Genomic DNA, 20,273 nt, shown 5'->3' on the forward strand with positions numbered 1-20,273 from the left:
GAAATAATGGAATAAGGAAAAGACACAATTTGCCAATTATTTACCAAGTTGTCAGTGATGACTGAGTTTGTAATTTATATGTAACCTTTTTTCAGGGAATATAAAAATGCCATTATATATTGTGTTCAGATAGGTATTAAGTCTTAATTATATTTCTTTCAAATAGTGAAACACATTGATTTGGGTTTTTTTTAAAAATAGATTTTATTATCACACTGAATGTTATCCAAAAAAGATAGGCATGCTGTTTCCCCAGTAACCTTCTCTGCCTTGATGTATGTTTTCCCCATCATCGTTTTTATATATTACCAATGTTTTAGATCCAGCAGACTCTGTCTGAATTTGAAGATAAACTTGCTGATCCAATTAAAGTATGTTCTTCAGCTGCAGAAACATACAAAGTTCTCCAAGAACATATGGTAAGAGCATGTTTCAACGTTTCTTCTTATTTATCTACTCAGAAATGTGATAATTCCTGCTTGAAAGGAAAACAGTAAATATTTTTATTAGAGTTAAAATTGAAAAAAATTGTATGTTACTTGAGGAATAATATAGATCAAACATATTCAGTTCATATAACACAAGAAATATAACTGTGCAAATAAGTTTTCATTAAAAATGTATTTTAAAGAGTAGTCATTTAAGATATATTTCTCTCTCATAATTAGAACATGTAACTTTTTCAGATTATAGCTGTAATAAGCCCCATTACCTCTTGCCAACATTATAAAAAATTAAATGTGCAGAAAAATATGTATACATTTGCATAGCAGATTTCAGATTCTAACCCACTACACTCAGATGTGCAAAGATCATGTCCTCACTTATCTTTTCCACAATGGCTAGCTTTTTTGATCTGGTCCCTGAACTGGTAACCACTGAGATATTTTGCAAAGCAATAAATGCCTCTGGAAGAATTCAGAGGAAGGAGCAAAGCAAGAGAATCATGCACAAAGAAATACTCAAAAGAAGTGTGTTAATTAATAAACCAGAAAAAAAAAGTATATATATATAATCCCTATTATGTGTGCATGCATGCACAAATACAGAGAAAGGGGCCACAGTAATAGCAAACAGTTGACAAAAGCACAAGTGGAAGAGAAAGTGGAATTTATATTGTTTGAATATTTATCATAAGAATGCATTATTGTGTTACTTATGTAATTTTTAAAAGAATAACCTCCAAATGAGGAAAAGTAGGAAAATTAGATTGGATAGAATTATTTTAATAGACAACTAAGTTAACAATTGAGTACCAGAGAGGATAATATTGTATGTTTCCAATATTTGGATTTCCTAAAGCAAGTTATTTTTCTCTGTCTTGATTTTCTGATCTGTAAAATGGGGGCAAATGAAAGAACATACCTCTTATGGTTCTTATGAAGATTAAATGAGATAATATATATAATGTACATAACACAGTGCCTGCCACATTCTCAGGTTCCCTAATTGTTCTTATCATGGATTCCTGACGGCAGCTATGTCAGCCATAACTTCCCATATTTTTTTTAATAAAATTATAGCATGTTGCATGTAGCTCTTATAAATTAGGAGTAGGGTTTTTAAAAATATATTTGGTATAACATGAATAACAATTTTCACAAATTATCTAAATCCTTAAGGGAAAGTTGTAATTATTCAGTAAACGGCAACAAATTCTTATTTGGGGAATAGTCTCTCCATTCTCACCTTTGACTTCTGCATTTATGAAGTAACTTGCTTGTCACTTTCACTATGTCTCGCTGAAAATCATGGGCAGAGAATTTTTTTTGCTGAAAATCATGGGCAGAGACATATTTTAGTACCATTGCTGTTTATTATGCCTTTGCGAAAACGTTTGGTGATAACGGGTCTCAAAGAAAAATGTAGGTCTCCTTTCTTGATGCTATCCATTCATGGAACTCTTTTGCTCTCACATCAGGATCTCTGTCAGGCCCTGGAATCACTGACCAGCACGGTGGCTGCCCTGTCAGCCAGCGCCCGCAAGGTCTCTCACAGAGACTCCTCCATCCAGGAGGCTGCAGCCCTGAAGCAGAACTATGAGTGTTTGCTGCGTCAGACTAAGGAGAGACAGATTGTGCTCGAGAAGCTGCTGGCCCACTGGCAGAGGTGAGCAGCCTTCCTTCTCCAGTTGGCAGCCAGGGTTTCAATAGCTACTCCTAACTAGGAAATTCTGGACTTCAAGTGATGGGACATGATCATCCCGCATGTAAAACTCATCAACTCATGTGCCTACCATGGGAAGACATTGATCTTCATTATAAGATGAAGATCCCTGATTGCGGAGGGGATATATGAGTATCTTTACACATTGCACACATCTAAACACATGTGCAAGTTCATACACAAACATGAAAGGAGTGGTTTTTCCACCTTCACGTCTAGAAAAAGACAGCAAACACTGTGGTATTTATAATGGTTACTGCTGAACCCCTCAACTTCAGAAAAGTTTTCAAGTATGATAATTTTGCATGAATTTGTTTCTTATCTCTGCTTTGTGTAGGCTAGAGAAAGAACTGTCTACCTTTTTGACTTGGTTAGAGCGATGTGAAGCTATAGCCAGTCCCCCAGAAGCCAACATTTCTGCAGACAGAGTCAAGGTGGAGAATGAACTTCAATTAGTACAGGCAAGTTCAAGGAAGTGAGAGGAAAATGAAATGCTCTTTGTTATGGTTGCGTTGTAAAACAAAATCAAGTACAAAATCCCTTCTGCAACTTAACTTCTTGTTTTCGTTTCATGATCCTGCAAAGAAGAGCAGTTCTGACCTGAAAGACAAAGTCATGGTGAACTTTGTGATGATAAGTTTCCATGATGTATTAGAAAACCCTGTAACATAATGTCTGGCACTTGAATGCAAATTATTGGCAGGGGAGTTGAAGGAGAAATGGGTAGAAACATAGATGAAACAAGATTGACCATCAGTGAATAATTTTTGAAGTTGGGTAATAGCTGTATTCCTTCTACTTTTGCATTTGTATGAATTTGGGGTAATAAAAAAGTCACAGTAATGATTATTTTCAAACAAGACACCATAAAATGAATAAACACAAATGCAGAAGATAGAAAGACAAAGAATACTAGCTTATTACATTCTTGAAGAAGCCAACATTTTATACTTAAAATAATCTTTAAGTATTACTGAAACTACAGACAATGTTACTGATTTCTGGAGATTAATGACTTGCTTTAAGCGATGCTATCTGTGCCAGAAAATTCAACAGGCAATATTGCTTCACAAAAGATATTTATTGTGTAACAGATTTACACCCCAACTTTCTCCCATTACCTTTTACAAAATGTTTAAGAGGAAACTAGTTCTTTTAGTTTTCATAATTGCTTCTCTAAAAACTCCATCAGAGCATGTCTGTAGCATCTGATCCTATCCCCCCATCTTCAGATGTTCTCCTACCTTGACTTTGAGGGTTTCTCACACTCTTGGTTCTCCTGCCTTTCTAGTTTATCAAACACCAGTGTTCTGCATTAATCTCCCAAAAAGTCCCTGCTCAGAAACCTCCAGTGACTGTCCTGCCTGAGGATAAAGGGCTACCCTCAGTCCACAATCCAGTGTTTATCTTCTTATAAATGCATTGTGGGCTGTTCTAAGAAGGGAAGTCGTAGCTCCTTTTCTTAAAAATGATACAAAGATATCTGCCCATATAAAACTGTATTCCTGGACTTCCCTGGTGGCGCAGTGGTTAAGAGTCCGCCTGCCAATGCAGGGGAGACGGGTTCGAGCCCTGGTCCAGGAAGATCCCACATGCCGCAGAGCAACTAAGCCTGTGTGCCACAACCACTGAGCCTGTGCTCTAGAGCCCGTGAGCCACAACTGTGGAAGCTCACGTACCTAGAGCCCATGCTCTGCAACAAGAGAAGCCACGGCGATGAGAAGCCCGCACACTGCAACGAAGAGTAGCCCCCGCTCGCCGCAACTAGAGAAAGCCCACGCGCAGCAACAAAGACTCAAAGCAGCCATAAATAAATAAGTAAATCAGTAAATAAATAAATAAACAAAATACAACTGTATTCCTACGTGTCTCTGTGTGGAAAACAGTGCTATACAAATTAGAGGACCAAGATTGGCCCCCATCCAGGCACTGTGTCAGCCAAGCTGCCTCCCTACTATGGTCTGAACGTTCCTTGTACATTCCCACCTCCTGGCCTGTGTCTTCATCCAGCTCAGCGTAAGTCCTGGTTCTCCTTTGAGGTCTTTCCTGTTGTCCATAGGCTGTGTACTCCTCCCTCTGATACCTGTAGCGATTTTGCTTGTATCACACATGTGGCCTCACTAGGGAGGGGAAAGAAAACATTTTGACAAGCATCAACTATGTTGCGGGCTACAACTGTCTATATAGTGCTTATCTTTTATCTCTTATTAGGTAGGGACCACAGCTTTTATGCACCACTCACATCACCTAAGAGATTCATTGCCTGATTTAAAAATGAGTAGTTTTGTTGCACAAAAGTAAAATGAAGACCCTTTAAGTTCCCTGGTTTGGCCTAATGTAGTCTCTAAACAGAGAGACACACTGTGTTCCCAGTACCTAGCATTGTACCTCTGTCATTGTTAGATATGCTTTGTTTTTCTTCAGCAACAGTTTTTCTTTGATTCTTTTCACCTACTCAGTTTCTTTATTCTGAAAGAAATTCTACAGCTTCTAAATTTGCCTAACTTAATATAACCCAGGCACTGGGACACTAATTCAGGTTTCAGCAGCATTTTTAATGTTGCATTAGAGGTTAAGTGGATCCATTTCTAAACCAAGGGATAAAAACCCTTTTTAGCCTGGTTCCAATGACCTCTGTTTTGCAAGAACACAAAGCCTTTGGATAGCAACCACCTGTGTCACATGGTCCTTCCTGGTCAGTCTCATTGGGATGAGATCTGTAATCCATTCTGTTTTTTCTCAGGGGCTGCAAAATGAAATTGTATCCCAGGCCTCAAACTACAGCGACCTATTGCAACTAAAGGAATCCCTGTTCTCAGTGGCCTCCCAAGATGATGTGAAAATGATGAAACTACATTTGGAGCACCTGGATGAGCGATGGAGAGACCTGCCTCAGATAATTAGCAAAAGGTTTGGTTTCAAAAAAAAGCTTCTTCTAGTATTGTTCATTATTTTCAGTGGTGAGCATATAAATTAAGAAAGCCTAGCTTTGTTTACTTTATTTAACCCAATTATTCAGGGCATAATTATAGAAGGGAAGAAAACTACTTTATTCGTCATATTAAAAATCAAAGTGCTTCATAATTAGTATTTCTAATGAACCTCAATTCAAAATTTTAGTCTTGCCATCCGGGCAAATGATCAAATTAGCTGAACAATATTGAAGAGCAGAGGATTACTTGGGTTTGTATTATTATTGCCCAAGCTGTTTATGTACAGGAGAAAAAAGGTAATTAAAATTTTGCCTCACATGTTATTTCTCAACAGAGGATATGTGTTTTTTTTTTCCATTTCATTTCTATATAGATCTTTGTAGAGAGCAGGGAAATTATTATTATATTAAAAGGAGACAAAAATGGATTAAATGTTAATTGACTAGATGATTAACAATTGACATTTATTCCTTTCTAAGATGCCAGAAAACAAATTTTTGACTTAAATTGGTATTGATTGCCCATGTAATCTTGAATAAGGCATTTAACCTTTCTAGTCGATTTTTAATTTATTTATTCAGCAAATATTTACTGAGTTTTTACAATGAGTATTGCACTCTTCTGAGTGCTGGGGTTATAGCAACAATAAACAGAGTTCTGCTCTTCACCTCCGTGGAACTTATATTTGTTCCATTGTCTATTCATTCATTCATTCAATTAGTAAATGTTTATTGGGTACCTGTTGAGTACAAGGCACCATATCAGAAATTGAAACCATAAAAATAAATAAAACCTGACCTCAACTATTTTAGAGATCAGCATGGGAATAACAAGAAATCCAATGAGAGGTGAGCACAGGATATTATGGGAACAAAAAGAAAGGACATTTGAATGGGTTCATGAAAGGCTGACAAAAGGTTTTGGTGCCAAACTCTTGAAAGATGAGTAATTTTTTGTAAAATAGAGGAGGATCTGCCTTCTGCCTGTCTCCCAGAGGGAAAGTAAAGGGTTTTAAAATGATACAAATGTATAAAAGCATTAAAAATATAGTATATACTTGTAAAGATAATGTGTAGAAGGTTTTGTAAGGATTAAAACATGAAAGTCTATTTAAAAAGTTGAACTTTGGATATGAGCCATTGTAACAAATATTAATATTTGATTAAGGTATTATTCTTAATGCCAGCTTTGGACTCTGACCTCAGATCACCTATTGTTTATCCATCTAATTTATTACACAAGCAGTGATTGATCCCTGACCCTATCCCAGGCACCTTTCTTGGTACTAAGGATATAGCAGTAAGCAAAGCAAGTAAAGTCCAATCTCTTATTCAGTGAGGAAGAGGATAAATGTATCATTAATCGAATGAATGAACAAGACTGTTTCCGGTGGTGTTCAGTAATATGAAAACAACAAAATGGGGTTATATGTCAGGGACCGTGGATTGGGTGGCCAAGCCACATCTCAGGGGACGTGACATCTATTAAGATCCAGATGCTGTGTAGGAAGCAGTTTCATGGTACTTTGGGGGCAAAGGATACAGGCGGGGGAGCCACAAGTCTCTAAGACAGTAGTGAGCTGGGATATTGGGGAAACAGAGATGAGGGGCAGCGTGAGGCCTCGCTGTGTCAGATGGGGGCACAGGAGTTGATTACGTGGGATCCTTCGTAGGCCACAGTAAGGAGTTCTGGAGTTTTGCCTTCCTATGTGCAACAGGAAATTGCCTCTGTGTCTAAGCTTGGCAGAGAATGTTCTGATTACATTAAGGTCATTGCTGGCTTTTACCTACAACATGGATTAAAGGGAGGCCACGGTGGCAGGAAGGAGGCCAGTGTGGCAGCAGTTGGAGGCAAGGCGACAGATGAAGAGAGTTAGACCAGAATGTAGAAGCGGAGAGAAGAGCACAGAACGTACCGTGATGGGGGTGCTAACAGGATCAACGCAGAGCAGATGTGGTGGTAAAGAAATGGAGGGATGAAGGGTGACTGTAGGACCATCTGGGTGGATGGTGGTCACATTAACTGAGACAGGAAAAGTGTGAGAGAAACGGGGCTTGAGAAGTAGAAAACACCAAGAGTTCTGGTCTGTCCGTGTATGACAACACTGCTTTTGCCCTTGGTTAAGCTTATTCCACAAAACGTATCATCATTCTGTCCAGCTGTGGGGCATTTTAACTTCAACACCTTTCTGTACATAGGATTAACTTTCTTCAGTCTGTGGTCGCTGAACACCAGCAATTTGATGAACTGCTGCTTTCCTTTTCTGTCTGGATTAAGCTGTTCCTCAGTGAATTACAGATGACTTCTGAGATAAGCATAATGGACCATCAAGCGGCTCGTACCAGACACAAGGTGAAGTGCATTCTTTTAAGACTGAAGAATTTATTTGTAAGAGAGAGCTCTTGAATTATAAAGGGATGCGACATTAAAAAAAAACACTTGACAGCAATTTAACTTCTTATTAATATGCAAATGTTTAAATAATTGAGCATATGGGTCCAGGCAATGTGTTATACAGACAAACAGATAAAGCTGCTTCAGATAAAACAGGCAACCACCTTAAGACCCTGTTCCTTCAAAGGGGAGCAAATGATTTGTAGGGTGAAGTGATAAGAACGTTCCTTTTTTTAGCTTCGTTTGCTTTGTTCCAATGCTGAAAACTCCTACTGAATTCCAATGCTTTAATGGTAGAGTTTTTCTGAATTACTCTTTAGCCTGAAAGTTATTTAAAATTTACGATTTATTTTCCTTATTTATAATTTATACATAATATCTATCCAGGCATCAAAAAATAAAACATTTAAAAAATCAGATACTGACCATCAAGCATTGGGATAGTCGGAGATAAGCTACGTAGTAAGCTTATAACAATATTTACTAATGAAACACTTAATATTTATTGAGTGCTGACTCTGCGCTGGGTTTGCTAATTAGTTTTACCCAAAGGAAAAGTACTTCCTCATATATTCCGGTTAGGAGTCAGGGATGCTGTCTTACTTAATGACTTACATTTCAAAGGGATGGCTCCCCCGTCCTTGAGAAAGATATTCTGAGTTGTAAAGCTGGACAGAGGTTTTAAAAAACTTCACACCGCAAAGGGGCAGACAGTGGATTTGTAAATTTTCTAACGTAAATGCTCAAAGAAGCCCTCAAAAGTTTAGGAGTCAAGCTGAGGAGAAGATTTAGGCCACTGTGGTCAAGATCAAGACAGATGATGATTTGTCTTTAATGGGAACCATGCTGAGATCGTTGGCAAATCTCTGCTGGATTTTAAGCCAGATTTATTGACAGCTAGCCGAATTTCCTATACAACAGGCTCACCCTGGTTAATCTACATCTGTTTAAAAAGAAGGCAGCTAAAACTTGTGCAGGTTTCTACCTGCCTTATTCACTACCTCTGAACAGGTGTTAATGTTCATCTGTTGCTTACACTCCTTCCCTACAAACTGTTAAAATTAGCTCTAATATATACATAAATATTGTAATTTGTATATAAATAAATTATTATAATATATAAAATTTAAATATATGTATTATATATAATAGAGCTTAGCTCTAATATATAACTACTATAATTTGTATATAAATATATTACTATAATATTTACAATGTAAATATTTAACATGCCTTATATATAATAGAGCTAATTCCATATATTAATAATTCTAAATTAAAATTAATTCTAAAATAGAACTAATTCTATATATATTTTAGTTATATTGTAGGCATATGTATAGTTAAAATAAATCAAATATTTGGAAGATTTTAAAAGATATATACATATATGTATGATGTATGTATACACACACATATGTATATAATTATATACATCTATAATTTCTTTTAACTATTTCTATCCACACAGAAATTATTTTCCATGGAATGAATTAGTTCCAAATGAGAGTTATGCTTTACGTGAAATATGTAGATAAAGCAAAACAAAAGAAATTTAAAAACTGTTTCTACAGGGTTTGCCATAGTTGACCTTTATGCCGTCCATTGCATTTAAAATGTATCTTGACATCACAAATCCTGACGATATCTGTGTCGGTAAAACAGTGTATCTGGGGAATCAATAACTAACTCTCTCCTCTTCCAGGACCATGCAGCAGAAGTAGAGAGCAAAAAGGGAGAATTGCAGAGTCTGCAGGGTCACCTAGCGAAGCTGGGTGCTCTGGGCCGCGCTGAGGACCTTCACCTCCTCCAGGGGAAAGCGGAGGACTGCTACCAGCTGTTTGAGGAGGCCAGCCAGGTCGTGGAGAGGCGGGAGCTTGCCCTCTCCCACTTGGCAGAATTCCTGCAGGGCCATGCCTCTCTGTCAGAGGTTCTCCACCGGCTGAGGCAAACAGTGGAAGCAACCCACAGTATGAATAAGAAACAGTCTGACTTATTAGAAAGGGACCTCAAGGATGCTATCCGAGATGTGAAAGCATTAGAAGCTACTGCCATCAGTCTTGATGGCCTTCTTACCAAAGCCCAATACCATCTCAAAAGTGGAAGTTCTGAGCAGAGGACTTCCTGCAGAACTACAGCTGATCATCTCTGCTTTGAATTAGAGAGGATCCAGAACCTTCTGGGAACCAAGCAGAGTGAGGCAGACGCCCTGGCAGTATTGAAGAAAGCCTTCCAAGAGCAGAAAGAGGAGTTGCTGAAAAGCATTGAGGACATCGAAGAAAGGACTGACAGAGAGCAGCTGAAAGAACTAACCCGCCAAGCGCTTCAACAGAGGTGAATGGAAACTGCGTGGAAGCTGGTTGTCTCGTGTACTTTTTATTTGGTCTGGAATGAACTCTTGTGCAAAACTATAATAGTACCAGATTTAGCTACTTATTTTAAAAATATTTTGAGGGGACTTCCCTGGCGGTCCAGTGATTAGGACTCTGTACTTCCACTGCAGGGGCATGGGTTCGATCCCTGGTCGGGGAACTGAGATCCAGCATGCCTCGTGGCCAAAAAAAAAAATATTTTGAGGATAAAATTAGTGACTATTTTAACACTTAAGAAGTACTAAAATTTCCTTGTTTTCCTTAAGGACTTCCCTAAGAGGTATATATAAGCCACTCTTATTTACCATAGAGTATATTGATCATATCATCTATTTTTAAGCAGTTTTTAACTGATAGAAGGGACTCGTCTTCTGTAACAAGAATGAAAGGCAGAGGAGAAAGAAAGTGAAGTAGATTTGTATGTCTGGTGGTAAAATATGAGGGGATTTTTCCCGGTGGCTTCTAGCCTCTCAGAAAGGACTGGAGTGAGGTCCTTAGTTGAGAGTGAGTGACAGGAAGTTGTGGGGAGAAAACGTAGGGAAAAATGGGGATGAAGCCTCTGGTGCTTGGTAAGTGATAAGCTGCCATTTGAGATTTGTATTCATTCACTTGAAGGGGAACCAAACAGCCTGGCAAAGTGGTTCTCCCCCACTACTTTTAGCTGTTTGCTTAGAGGTGTGGAGAATGCAGAGAAGTGGGTTTAAGCAAAGTCGGGGTTTTGTCAGGTGAGATTAACAGAGAAGCTAGGGGGTCAAAGTTATATTTCCGCAGTAAATTTGAGAAGTAATTTTTTACTATAGCGGTCTTTTCAACCTTCTTTTTCCTTCTCAGTAGAACTTCTCCCCACTCATCTTCTCAGCTTTCTCTTGCATTTTTCAGGGGGCAAAGAAACAGCAGAAATGCATTCATGCTAAGGTGCTCGTAATTGATAAAGATTATATTGACCCTGCCACAGTCATTGCCATTTGCTTCCTTTTAACCAGAATCAAACATCAAGCTAAGGCTTTGGTTAGGTGATAATGACTCCTGAGGTTATATGCCTCATGGGCAATAAGCTATCTGACTAGCTTAGCAATAAATTTACAAAAGGGAATAAAATTTGGGAAGGAAAAAGGGCCTCCAGAGTAAGGGTAGAAGGACGAGCGAAGCGTGGCAAAGGAGCAAATGGCTCAGCCAGGAAATGAGCGGTAGGGTTGGTGCTGCACGGCCCTTCCTCGCAGGCTCGGTTCCAGCAGACCAGGAGATCCTAAAATTGCTGGAGGAGGCCTGGGTTGGGCTCGAGAGCCACGTCAGTACCCACAACACTGAACTCACCAAGGTTGCGCAGAGGCTACGGAAAATGTTGCTTGGAATCTATTGATCATTAAATCCCGGTCATATCATACTCATGTGTTACTGGGTGACCTTGAGCAAATCACCTCTCTTCTTATAAAATGGAGATATTTTGATAATGCCTGCTCCTAGCCGCTTTGCTTTGGGAATTAAGTGGGATAAGGCATATAGTCAGCACTATACCAAAATGCAAGAACTACAAGAGTCAGTGGCTGCTTCTCTGTGACCACTTTTTTTACAAATACTCAAATATTAATATATTAAGGACCAAAAAAACCCATGATCATTTTCTAGTGGTAATCTTTTCAAAAAGTAGGTAAAGTTTTATTTTTAAATATTACTATTAATATGAGTCGAACTTCATGGCACAGAAGAATTTCTTTTTTTTTTATTTCTTTTTTATTTCTTTTTATTTTTGGCTGTGTTGGGTCTTCGTTGCTGTGTGTGGGCTTTCTCTGGTTTGGGGGAGCGGGGGCTACTCTTCGTGGCGGTGCACGGGCTTCTCATTGCGGTGGCTTCTCTTGTTGTGGAGCACGGGCTCTAGGCACACAGGCTTCAGTAGTTGTGGCGCGCGGGCTCAGTAGTTGTGGTTCGCGGGCTCTAGAGCACAGGCTCAGTAGTTGTAGTGCACAGGCTTAGTTGTTCTGTGGCATGTGGGATCTTCCCAGACCAGGGCTTGAACCCGTGTCCGCTGCATTGGCAGGCAGATTCTTAACCACTGCACCACCAGGGAGGTGCCCAGAAGAATTTCTTACCAATGACCTTTCAATAAGTACTCACCTACTTTACCTCCAATGTCGGCCCTAGTCAAAATTCTTATACCACCAAAGCAAAATAGAAAGAGAATACAAACTTAATAGCAGTTTGAAGGTGAATAGTAAGAATGACTTAAAATGTTTTTAAGGTACAGTCTGAATTATGCAAAGTTAACTTTAAAAACATCTTTATCCATTGATATACATGAATTGCTCTGTTAAAAGCTTTTCTAGCTACCAATATGCATGCTTTATGGAAAGGAAATACTAGTTCCCTACCTTTAGTAAATTAATGATAAAATAACATTTTAATTTGCAGGTTGAGAGTTTTCAATCAGTTAGAAGATGAATTGAATTCTCATGAGCATGAACTATGTTGGCTGAAAGACAAAGCTAAGCAAATTGCTCAGAAAGATGTAGTCTTTGCACCTGAAGTCGACAGGGAGATAAACCGCTTAGAGGTTACCTGGGATGACACCAAAAAACTAATTCATGAAAAGTAAGTAAAAAACTTCTCAGTTTTTGTTTTTAACTTTCTACTTAATTTATGACATTGGGCCATTGCCTGTTGATTTGCGTTGGTGTGATCAAGAGTTTAATATCTTTTGCCAACTTAGGTATTCTGTGTCTATTTAGTAACATTAAAAATTTAGTCCTACCGAACTTTGTTGAGGAAGTTGTCTTGAGATAACAATTACATACAAAATTTGATGCTTAAAATCCAGAGTTGTCAACAGTTACAAAGTGCCACCAGGAAAGTCTTAACCCCTGATTTTCTTTTTCATTTTGTTGTATTTGTTTGTAATTGAGGTATGTTTTACATACGGTAAAATTCATCCTTTTAAGTGTATACCCTTAAACTGTAGAAGTTTAACAAACTCATGCAGTTGTATAAATATCACAACTATCAAATTTCACAGTAACAGTTCTACCCCCTGAAAAAATTCCCTTATGTCTCATTGTCATCAATCCCTCCCCTCACTCCCAATCCCTGGCAACCATTGGTCATTTTTCTGTCTCTGCAGTATCATCTTTTTCAGAATCACACATAAATGAATTCTTTTCGGTCTGGACAATTGTAAATAAAGCATATCTAAACACTCATGTTCATTTTTTGGTGTATACATAAGTTTTTACTACACTTGGTTAAAAACCTTCTTTTACTTAGCTCAATGCACATTGTGATGTGTATCCACAGAGTCCAATCTAGTTTTATAGCTGAATGACATTCCGTTTACTAGGTGTACCACAGTTGATCCATTCACCAACTAATGGATATTTGGGATCTTTCCAGTTTGGCCGACTACAAATAAAGCACCTGTAACATGCATATTTAATTTTTTATGTATACGTAAGCATCCTATAACATAAGCATTTTATGTATGCATAAGCATCTGTAACATGCATATTTAATTTTTTATGTATACATGTATACAATGTATATACATTGTATATACATATTATATACTGTAGACTATGAATATAGGCTTTTAAAAATTTAACCATATTGCAAAAACTTCATTCCATGTTATTAAATATTCTCCTAAATTGTCATTTGTTATAGGTTGCACAGTATTCAATCATAAGAATGTATCACAATTTATTCACTTAGTGGCCTATTTTTAACATTTGGGTTATTTCTAAGTTTTCTCCTATTACAAATAATGGTGTGAAGGATATAATTTTACCCAAATCTTAGTGCACACCTCTTTCTTTTGAAAAATTCCTGGATGAAGAATTGTTTGCTCAAAGGCATTTTACTCTTATGAACAAAAACTCTCTTATATTTTGACGGTTCTTGGGGGATTCATATTTAATGAAAATTTGTGTTCTTAAAATGGAAAAGAAAATCTCCTATGTACTTTAATTTTTTAAAAAAATAAATTTATTTATTTTTGGCTGCTTTGGGTCTTTGTTGCTGTGCGTGGGCTTTCTCTAGTTGCGGTGAGCAGGGGCTATTCTTCGCTGTGGTGCGCGGGCTTCTCATTGCAGTGGCTTTTCCTGTTGCGGAGCACAGGCTCTAGGTGCATGGACTTCAGTAGTTGAGGCACGTGGGCTTCAGTAGTCGTGGCACATGGGCTCAGTAGTTGTGGCTTGCGGGCCTAGTTATTCCGTGGCATGTGGGATCTTCCCGGACCAGGGCTCGAACCCGTGTCCCCTGTATTGGCAGGCGGATTCTTAACCACTGCACCACCAGGGAAGTCCCTGTACTTTAATTATTGAGCAGTAGTTTTTGTTTGTTTTGGTTTTTGGGTTTTTTTGGGAGGAGTGGGTTTCCTTCCCCTCAACTCACATACTATGAAGTAATTAAATCACAGATAATTTTTTTAAAAATTTAACAGATTTTGTTTTAATGACTAGGTGGATTCTTCATTCATGGAGAACATTTTGGACATTAGGATTAAGTCAGATTGGCCAGAATGCTTTTGACATCAATAGGTGGAAATAGGTTTTCCCTTGATTTCAGCATTTATCAGAGTACACTTATGTAGTTATATATCAAGTCCGATCGTGGGGGAACTCTTCCCTATCCTGATATGTGGCAATAAATGATGTATTTTCTTAATCATTACAGCCAGGGTCTATGCTGTGGACTTATTGACTTAATGAGAGAGTATCAGAATTTGAAGTCAGCTGTAACTAAAGTCCTAGAAAATGCCAGCAATGTGATTGTAACCAGAACTACTGTAAAAGATCAGGAGGACCTTAAGTGGGCTTTAGCAAAGGTAATAATTCAAGATGTATTTATTTTATTAGACTTTGTTAGTAGATTTGTTTTTACGCATAATGCATTCCCTATAAAACTCTTGTCAGTATATGTAGATATAGCTAATTCATGCTGACAAGCTCAACTTTTTTTTTTAAGAATACTTATATTCTGGGATTCTAGCAATTCGAGAAAATTATATGTATCTATATATCTGTATAGCTCATTATTACCAGTGGTTTCTGCATAAGGTCAACCATGAATTAAATTTCTTAGAGGCAAAGGGTTATAAATTCTTGACATATCTCTGGTTGTTCTATTAATTAAGGAAATTTATGTCCATAGCATGCAACTGCCCAGCAGGAAATGTGTCATAAACAGAAGGAATTGGATGATTTTACCAATAAAGGAAAACAGTTGTCGTCTGAGCTGAAAAAAATTCACAGCGGTGATTTCGTCTTGGTGAAAACAGACATGGAAAGCACTGTGGACAAATGGCTGGATGTAAGCTCACCACCTGGGATTCTATGAATAGTTTGTATATTCACATTTCTCGGTCACATTTTTGGGCAAGGATTATTCAGGAATGTGACTTCCTTTTTTAACTTCTAATGCTAAATTCAAAATGATACTCTAAAAAAAATAGTGTTCACATACAATTTAGAAATAGTTAAAAATTATTTGCTTTATTTTGTTAAATTGGCAGATTTTCTAGAATTTCATTTGATAGCTTCAATCCTTACATATTTATAACTCTAAATGTTTTTCTTTTCTAAACCTTGGGATCATGGATAAAATAGAAGAATAATTTATAGACGTCTTCCAGAATATTAAACAATAATGGATAACAATTTAAAGTAATAAGACTGTAATTGTGCATTGAAAAGCATTGGACTTGTAGTTTACGTCCTTGGCTTTTAGTTCCTGCTCTGTCATTTGCTAGCTATGTGCCCATACAACAGGTCACTCGATCTCTCTGGAACTGTACATCTCAATCCATACATATTTTACATTGTTTTCCAGCTCATAATTCCTGTGATTCTGTCGCTCCCCTATTATCAATATTTAGGTTCAGAAGTTTAACCTACAGTGGATTCCCTTACTTAAGCTAAATTACTGAAGTTAGGTATTGATGGTTGCATATTATAATCAAATAATTTGGGGACTTCAGAGAACCTTATCTGCCTCCACTTTTAAAATGGTATTCTTATTATGGGAAGATTGTTAAACAGTAATACTAATAATACTTTAAACATGCAGAGTAGGTTGTTCTCCTGTGCATTTACTTATTCTATAAATATGTCCAAGTCTAATTATGCACACTTTTATATCTCAGCATTACAAATAAAAGGGCTTATTGTGTCATTTTCAAAAATATATACAGTACTGCCCTAGCTAGACTCCTATCCCGTGAAATTAAACCTTAGAGTGAGTTCTATTATAGTAGACTGCAACAGACCTGTTATTGTTTTCCAATTTACAGATGAAAATCAAAATTCAATCAACCCTCCTAATGACAGAAATACTTTATGTAATGGTTAGCATTTACTTGAGCCAGGAGCGCTAATTCGATTATAATAATTTTTGTAAAACTTTGTTTTCCAGTCAGAATATGAAGGAAGCATTGACATATTTAATACTTCGGTGGCCAAAGAGCATCTGAAAGCCTCAGATTTAATCATGTGGCCTCTCTTTTCTATCCCAGATATCAGAGAAAATTGAGGAAAACATGGACAGGCTGAGAGTAGGCCTGTCCATTTGGGATGATGTACTTACAAGTAAAGATGAGATCGACGGGTGGACAAACAGTTCTGTCCCACAGCTGACCAAAAGCGTCAGCAACCTGAATAACAGCCTCAAAGCAGAAGAATTCCTGAAAGAATTTGAGGTAAAATGCCTTTACCTTCATATGTGAGCTTGTGGTACATCATTGACCAGCGTATAAAAAATTGTGTCTTTTTTTTTTAAAGCTCATTCTTCCTTTCAAGACACATACTATACTCAATATTTTGTAATGACCTATAAGGGAAAAGAATCTGGAAAAAAATAGATATTTGTGTATAACTGAATCACTTTGCTGTGCACTTGAAACTAACACAATGTTGTAAATCAACTATACTCCAATTTAAAAAAAAGAAAGAAGGAAAACAAACCACTGGAAAAAAAAAAGTAAAGTTCATTCTTCCTTTCAAGACACATTATTAGTGTAATAAAACTCTTTACTGTCTTTTGCTGTTTACTTGAAAGTTGATTCAGCTATGGATAAGAGGGATGTTTTCTTTTTTGCATTTTTATCATTTCTTAGTTGGGGCTCTTAAAGTATTAGTAGAAAAGTAAAGATTCATAAAATCTACAATTTGTTCCATTCGAGATTATGCCACCTTCCTATCGGAAAACCAAATCGAAAATGTTTGTAATCTAATGGTATTTAGTATCTATTTTTTCTCCATTCAAACAAAATGTTTGCTGAGTACTTACCACGGGTCCTGAACATTTAAGTTAGGTGCTGGATTCTTCCACTGCCTTTGCAGAAGTGGAAGAAAACTGGAGATTGGAGGGTCACAGATTTCCACGGAAAGTGGGCTTTTAAAGTTCTAGTGGCCAATTTATTTTAAATTCTTCTTTTAAACTCCCATTTCTTGCATTCATTTATTCATCTGCTCATCAGATTCCCAATGAGCACCTAAAATGTGGCAGGCACTGTTTTGGGCACTGAGAATTTAGTAGTGAAACAGACAAAGTCACTACCCTTACAGTATTTACATTATTTACATTACAATATATATCATATGTAAAATGTCAAGCGGTAATTGGGCTATGATGAAAAATGAAGTAGGGTAAGGGGAAATAGAGTGACCAGAGGTAACCTGTTTCACAAAGCAGGGGACTGACTGTGCCCTTGGTGAGGGAAGAGACTGTTCACATTCTGTGCTCCAGGGCCCAGTGCTGGGCCTGGCACACATATGGAACGTGACAGACACATGAAAGATGACTGCAGTCTGAATAAAATGTTGTTGAATCATCTGCATTGCCTAAGTTATCAGCTGTATTTACCCAAAGAACATTCTATAGGTTGTTCCTATTTCTAAGAGCAAACCTAAGTAGAGGGAATTATCCAGACCAAAAGTACAGTCAGGAGAGGGATCCCACAGTCTCTTTAGTTGTTACCTTTGATGTTAAATTAACATAACAGCTCAAACAGTGGTGTGTGCTGGAGTACAGCTTGCACCAGCTCACAAAAGTCACTACGTTTTCAGGAATTTTGTGAGCTGGTGATAAACACAACCATTATTAAAAATTATTAAAAATTAAATTGTAAATAACTGTACCATTAAGTTGTATTAAAAATGAAAGTAATGAATTCCCCAAACTTATCATTTCCTAATTATTATTTGACCATTATTGTTATCTGGCTCTTGAGTTATTGACACTTATTATATCCATACGATGGAAATACTATAGAACGTGTACACATGCATGGTGCTTCCAACTCCATGTTCTGTGACATCAAGCTGTAGCTCAAAATGGTGGTAAATGGGGGCTTCCCTGGTGGCGCAGTGGTTGAGAGTCCGCCTGCCGAGGCAGGGGACATGGCTCGTGCCCCGGTCTGGGAAGATCCCACATGCCGCAGAGTGGCTGGGCCCGTGAGCCATGGCTGCTGAGCCTGCGCGTCCGGAGCCTGTGCTCCGTAACGGGAGAGGCCACAACAGTGAGAGGCCCGCGAACCGCAAAAAAAAAAAAAAAAAATGGTGGTAAATGCTACAGATCAGGGCCAGCTGTTCAACCAGCCTGGAGGATACTCCTACTACGGACCTCTGGGATCCAGGGAGCCAGTGGGCCTCAGCCACGTTCATTATGTCCAGGTTCAGTCACTCACAGAGATGGGTTTTTTATGCTACGCTCTGTGATGCACCAGCTAGTAAAATCAGTGAGCTGGATTCAGCCTGGTGCCCAACAGTGTCGTGGCTGCTGCAGTGCAGGAAATGAAGTTTAGGTGCATAGGGGTGATTCCTTAATTTCCCAGGCTGCTTCTGGGGAAGGCCAGTGGGCCTGGCAGGCAATTCATTAATCCTTACTGGGCAAGTAAATCACTTTCTAGATTGAAGGCATCAGGAGGTTTGTTAGTGTCTACAAAGCACCAAAATACCACATTTAAGTTGAGAGGGATACTTTATTAAAATGTTCCTTCCTGGAGCAGCTGCAGGGCACAGGGAGATCAGCTCAGTGCTTTGTAACCACCTAGACGGGAGGGATAGGGAGGGTGGCAGGGAGACGCAAGAGGAAGGGGATATGGGGGTACGTGTAGCAGGTTCACTTTGTTATACAGCAGCAACTCACACACCATTGTAAAGCAATTGTATTCCAATAAAGATGTAAAAAAAAAAAAAGTTCCTTCATGGGCCCAGATAACTAATGAAGTTTCCAAGCATCTAACTTGTTCCATAATGATTCTTTGATTATTCTTTCTTCTTCTTGTGTTAGTGTTGGTGCAAAAAAAAAAAAAACAAACAACAAAAGAAGACAAAAGTCAAAATGTTAGATGTCAATTTCCTAATTAACCTGATTTCTATTTAACCACCCTTTAAATTTCTATTTGAAATATTTCTTCTATATTACATATAGTCTACAGTAATTAAGAGGCACTCCTGTTGTGTATTTGTTTTGAAATGCTTTCTCAAGACTTTGATGCTGCCATAGTAGCCAATGGTATTAATGCTAATAGATAAACGACAGTTAGTCTGTTGAAAATCCCCGCTGACTCAAGACTTTCGGTTAATGTTTAATTTTTTCCAGGAGCATTTTTTTCCAATAAAAGAGGGTGGGAAGAAAGAAAGTTCTGCATACTTCCTCACATTCCCAGTGAAAGTTAATGGTGACATTTTTCCACGTTCACAAATAATGAGAGTCCTCAGAAAATGAAGCAGAGTTTTGGTTTTAGTTTTTTGTTTTGTTTCATTTTTTTTACCCTGGGTTAAAGTTGGGGCTTTTTGACAGAGTTAATGCTTGAAATTATTGAATGCCAAGTATAACATGTCATTGTTTTGATTAGTTATGTTTTTCCCCTTTGTCTTTTATTTTGCAGTCTGAAGTTAAAAAGAGAGCATTAAGATTAGAAGAACTTCATTCCAAAGTTAATGATCTTAAAGAATTAACTAAAAATCCAGAAACACCACCAGATCTTCAGGTAAGCACTCAACAAGTTTGTAATAACTCTATATACTATACACTCTCAAAAAAGTGTATATATATGTCCATATATATATACACACACACTTTATGTATTTATTTACAAAGTACATGTATATGTATATGTATATGTGCGTGTATATTCTTATTGTTATCATTGTAATTCCAGGCAAGCACGTAGACGTTATCAGATATGGGGGTTAAAATATTAACATTTTTAGAATTCCTTGTGCTAGTATTAATAGCATATTTCCAACTCAAATAGTATAGTAAGATTAGTTCCTTTTCTCCTTACTAAATTTTGGAAGTGGTAGCATCCAACTTGCCTCATGGACCATTTTAAGCCTACACAGAGACAGAAACCACATGTATGAATATTGATATTCTTATTGACATTTTTCTAATCCACTTACTGAATAATGGCGTT

General features: G+C 37.6%; 1 protein-coding gene across 1 annotated transcript in view; it reads left to right on the forward strand.

The window, feature by feature from the left end:
• The window catches only part of SYNE1 (spectrin repeat containing nuclear envelope protein 1), a 462,280-nt gene that overhangs the window by 185,086 nt on the left and 256,921 nt on the right, over positions 1–20,273 (forward strand). Inside the window, exons 34-44 of the mRNA XM_027083161.1 lie at positions 321–419; positions 1,922–2,109; positions 2,504–2,627; positions 4,910–5,076; positions 7,298–7,451; positions 9,199–9,827; positions 12,272–12,451; positions 14,528–14,678; positions 15,005–15,163; positions 16,365–16,547; positions 19,743–19,844. Coding sequence (XP_026938962.1) covers positions 321–419; positions 1,922–2,109; positions 2,504–2,627; positions 4,910–5,076; positions 7,298–7,451; positions 9,199–9,827; positions 12,272–12,451; positions 14,528–14,678; positions 15,005–15,163; positions 16,365–16,547; positions 19,743–19,844 — 2,136 coding nt within the window. The remainder of the gene's footprint in view (positions 1–320; positions 420–1,921; positions 2,110–2,503; positions 2,628–4,909; positions 5,077–7,297; positions 7,452–9,198; positions 9,828–12,271; positions 12,452–14,527; positions 14,679–15,004; positions 15,164–16,364; positions 16,548–19,742; positions 19,845–20,273) is intronic.

This window comes from Aethalodelphis obliquidens, unplaced genomic scaffold, assembly GCF_003676395.1.
Source record: "Aethalodelphis obliquidens isolate GAN/ISIS:26980383/991018 unplaced genomic scaffold, ASM367639v1 scaffold3, whole genome shotgun sequence".
In the NCBI taxonomy this organism is placed as follows: Eukaryota; Metazoa; Chordata; class Mammalia; order Artiodactyla; family Delphinidae; genus Aethalodelphis; species Aethalodelphis obliquidens.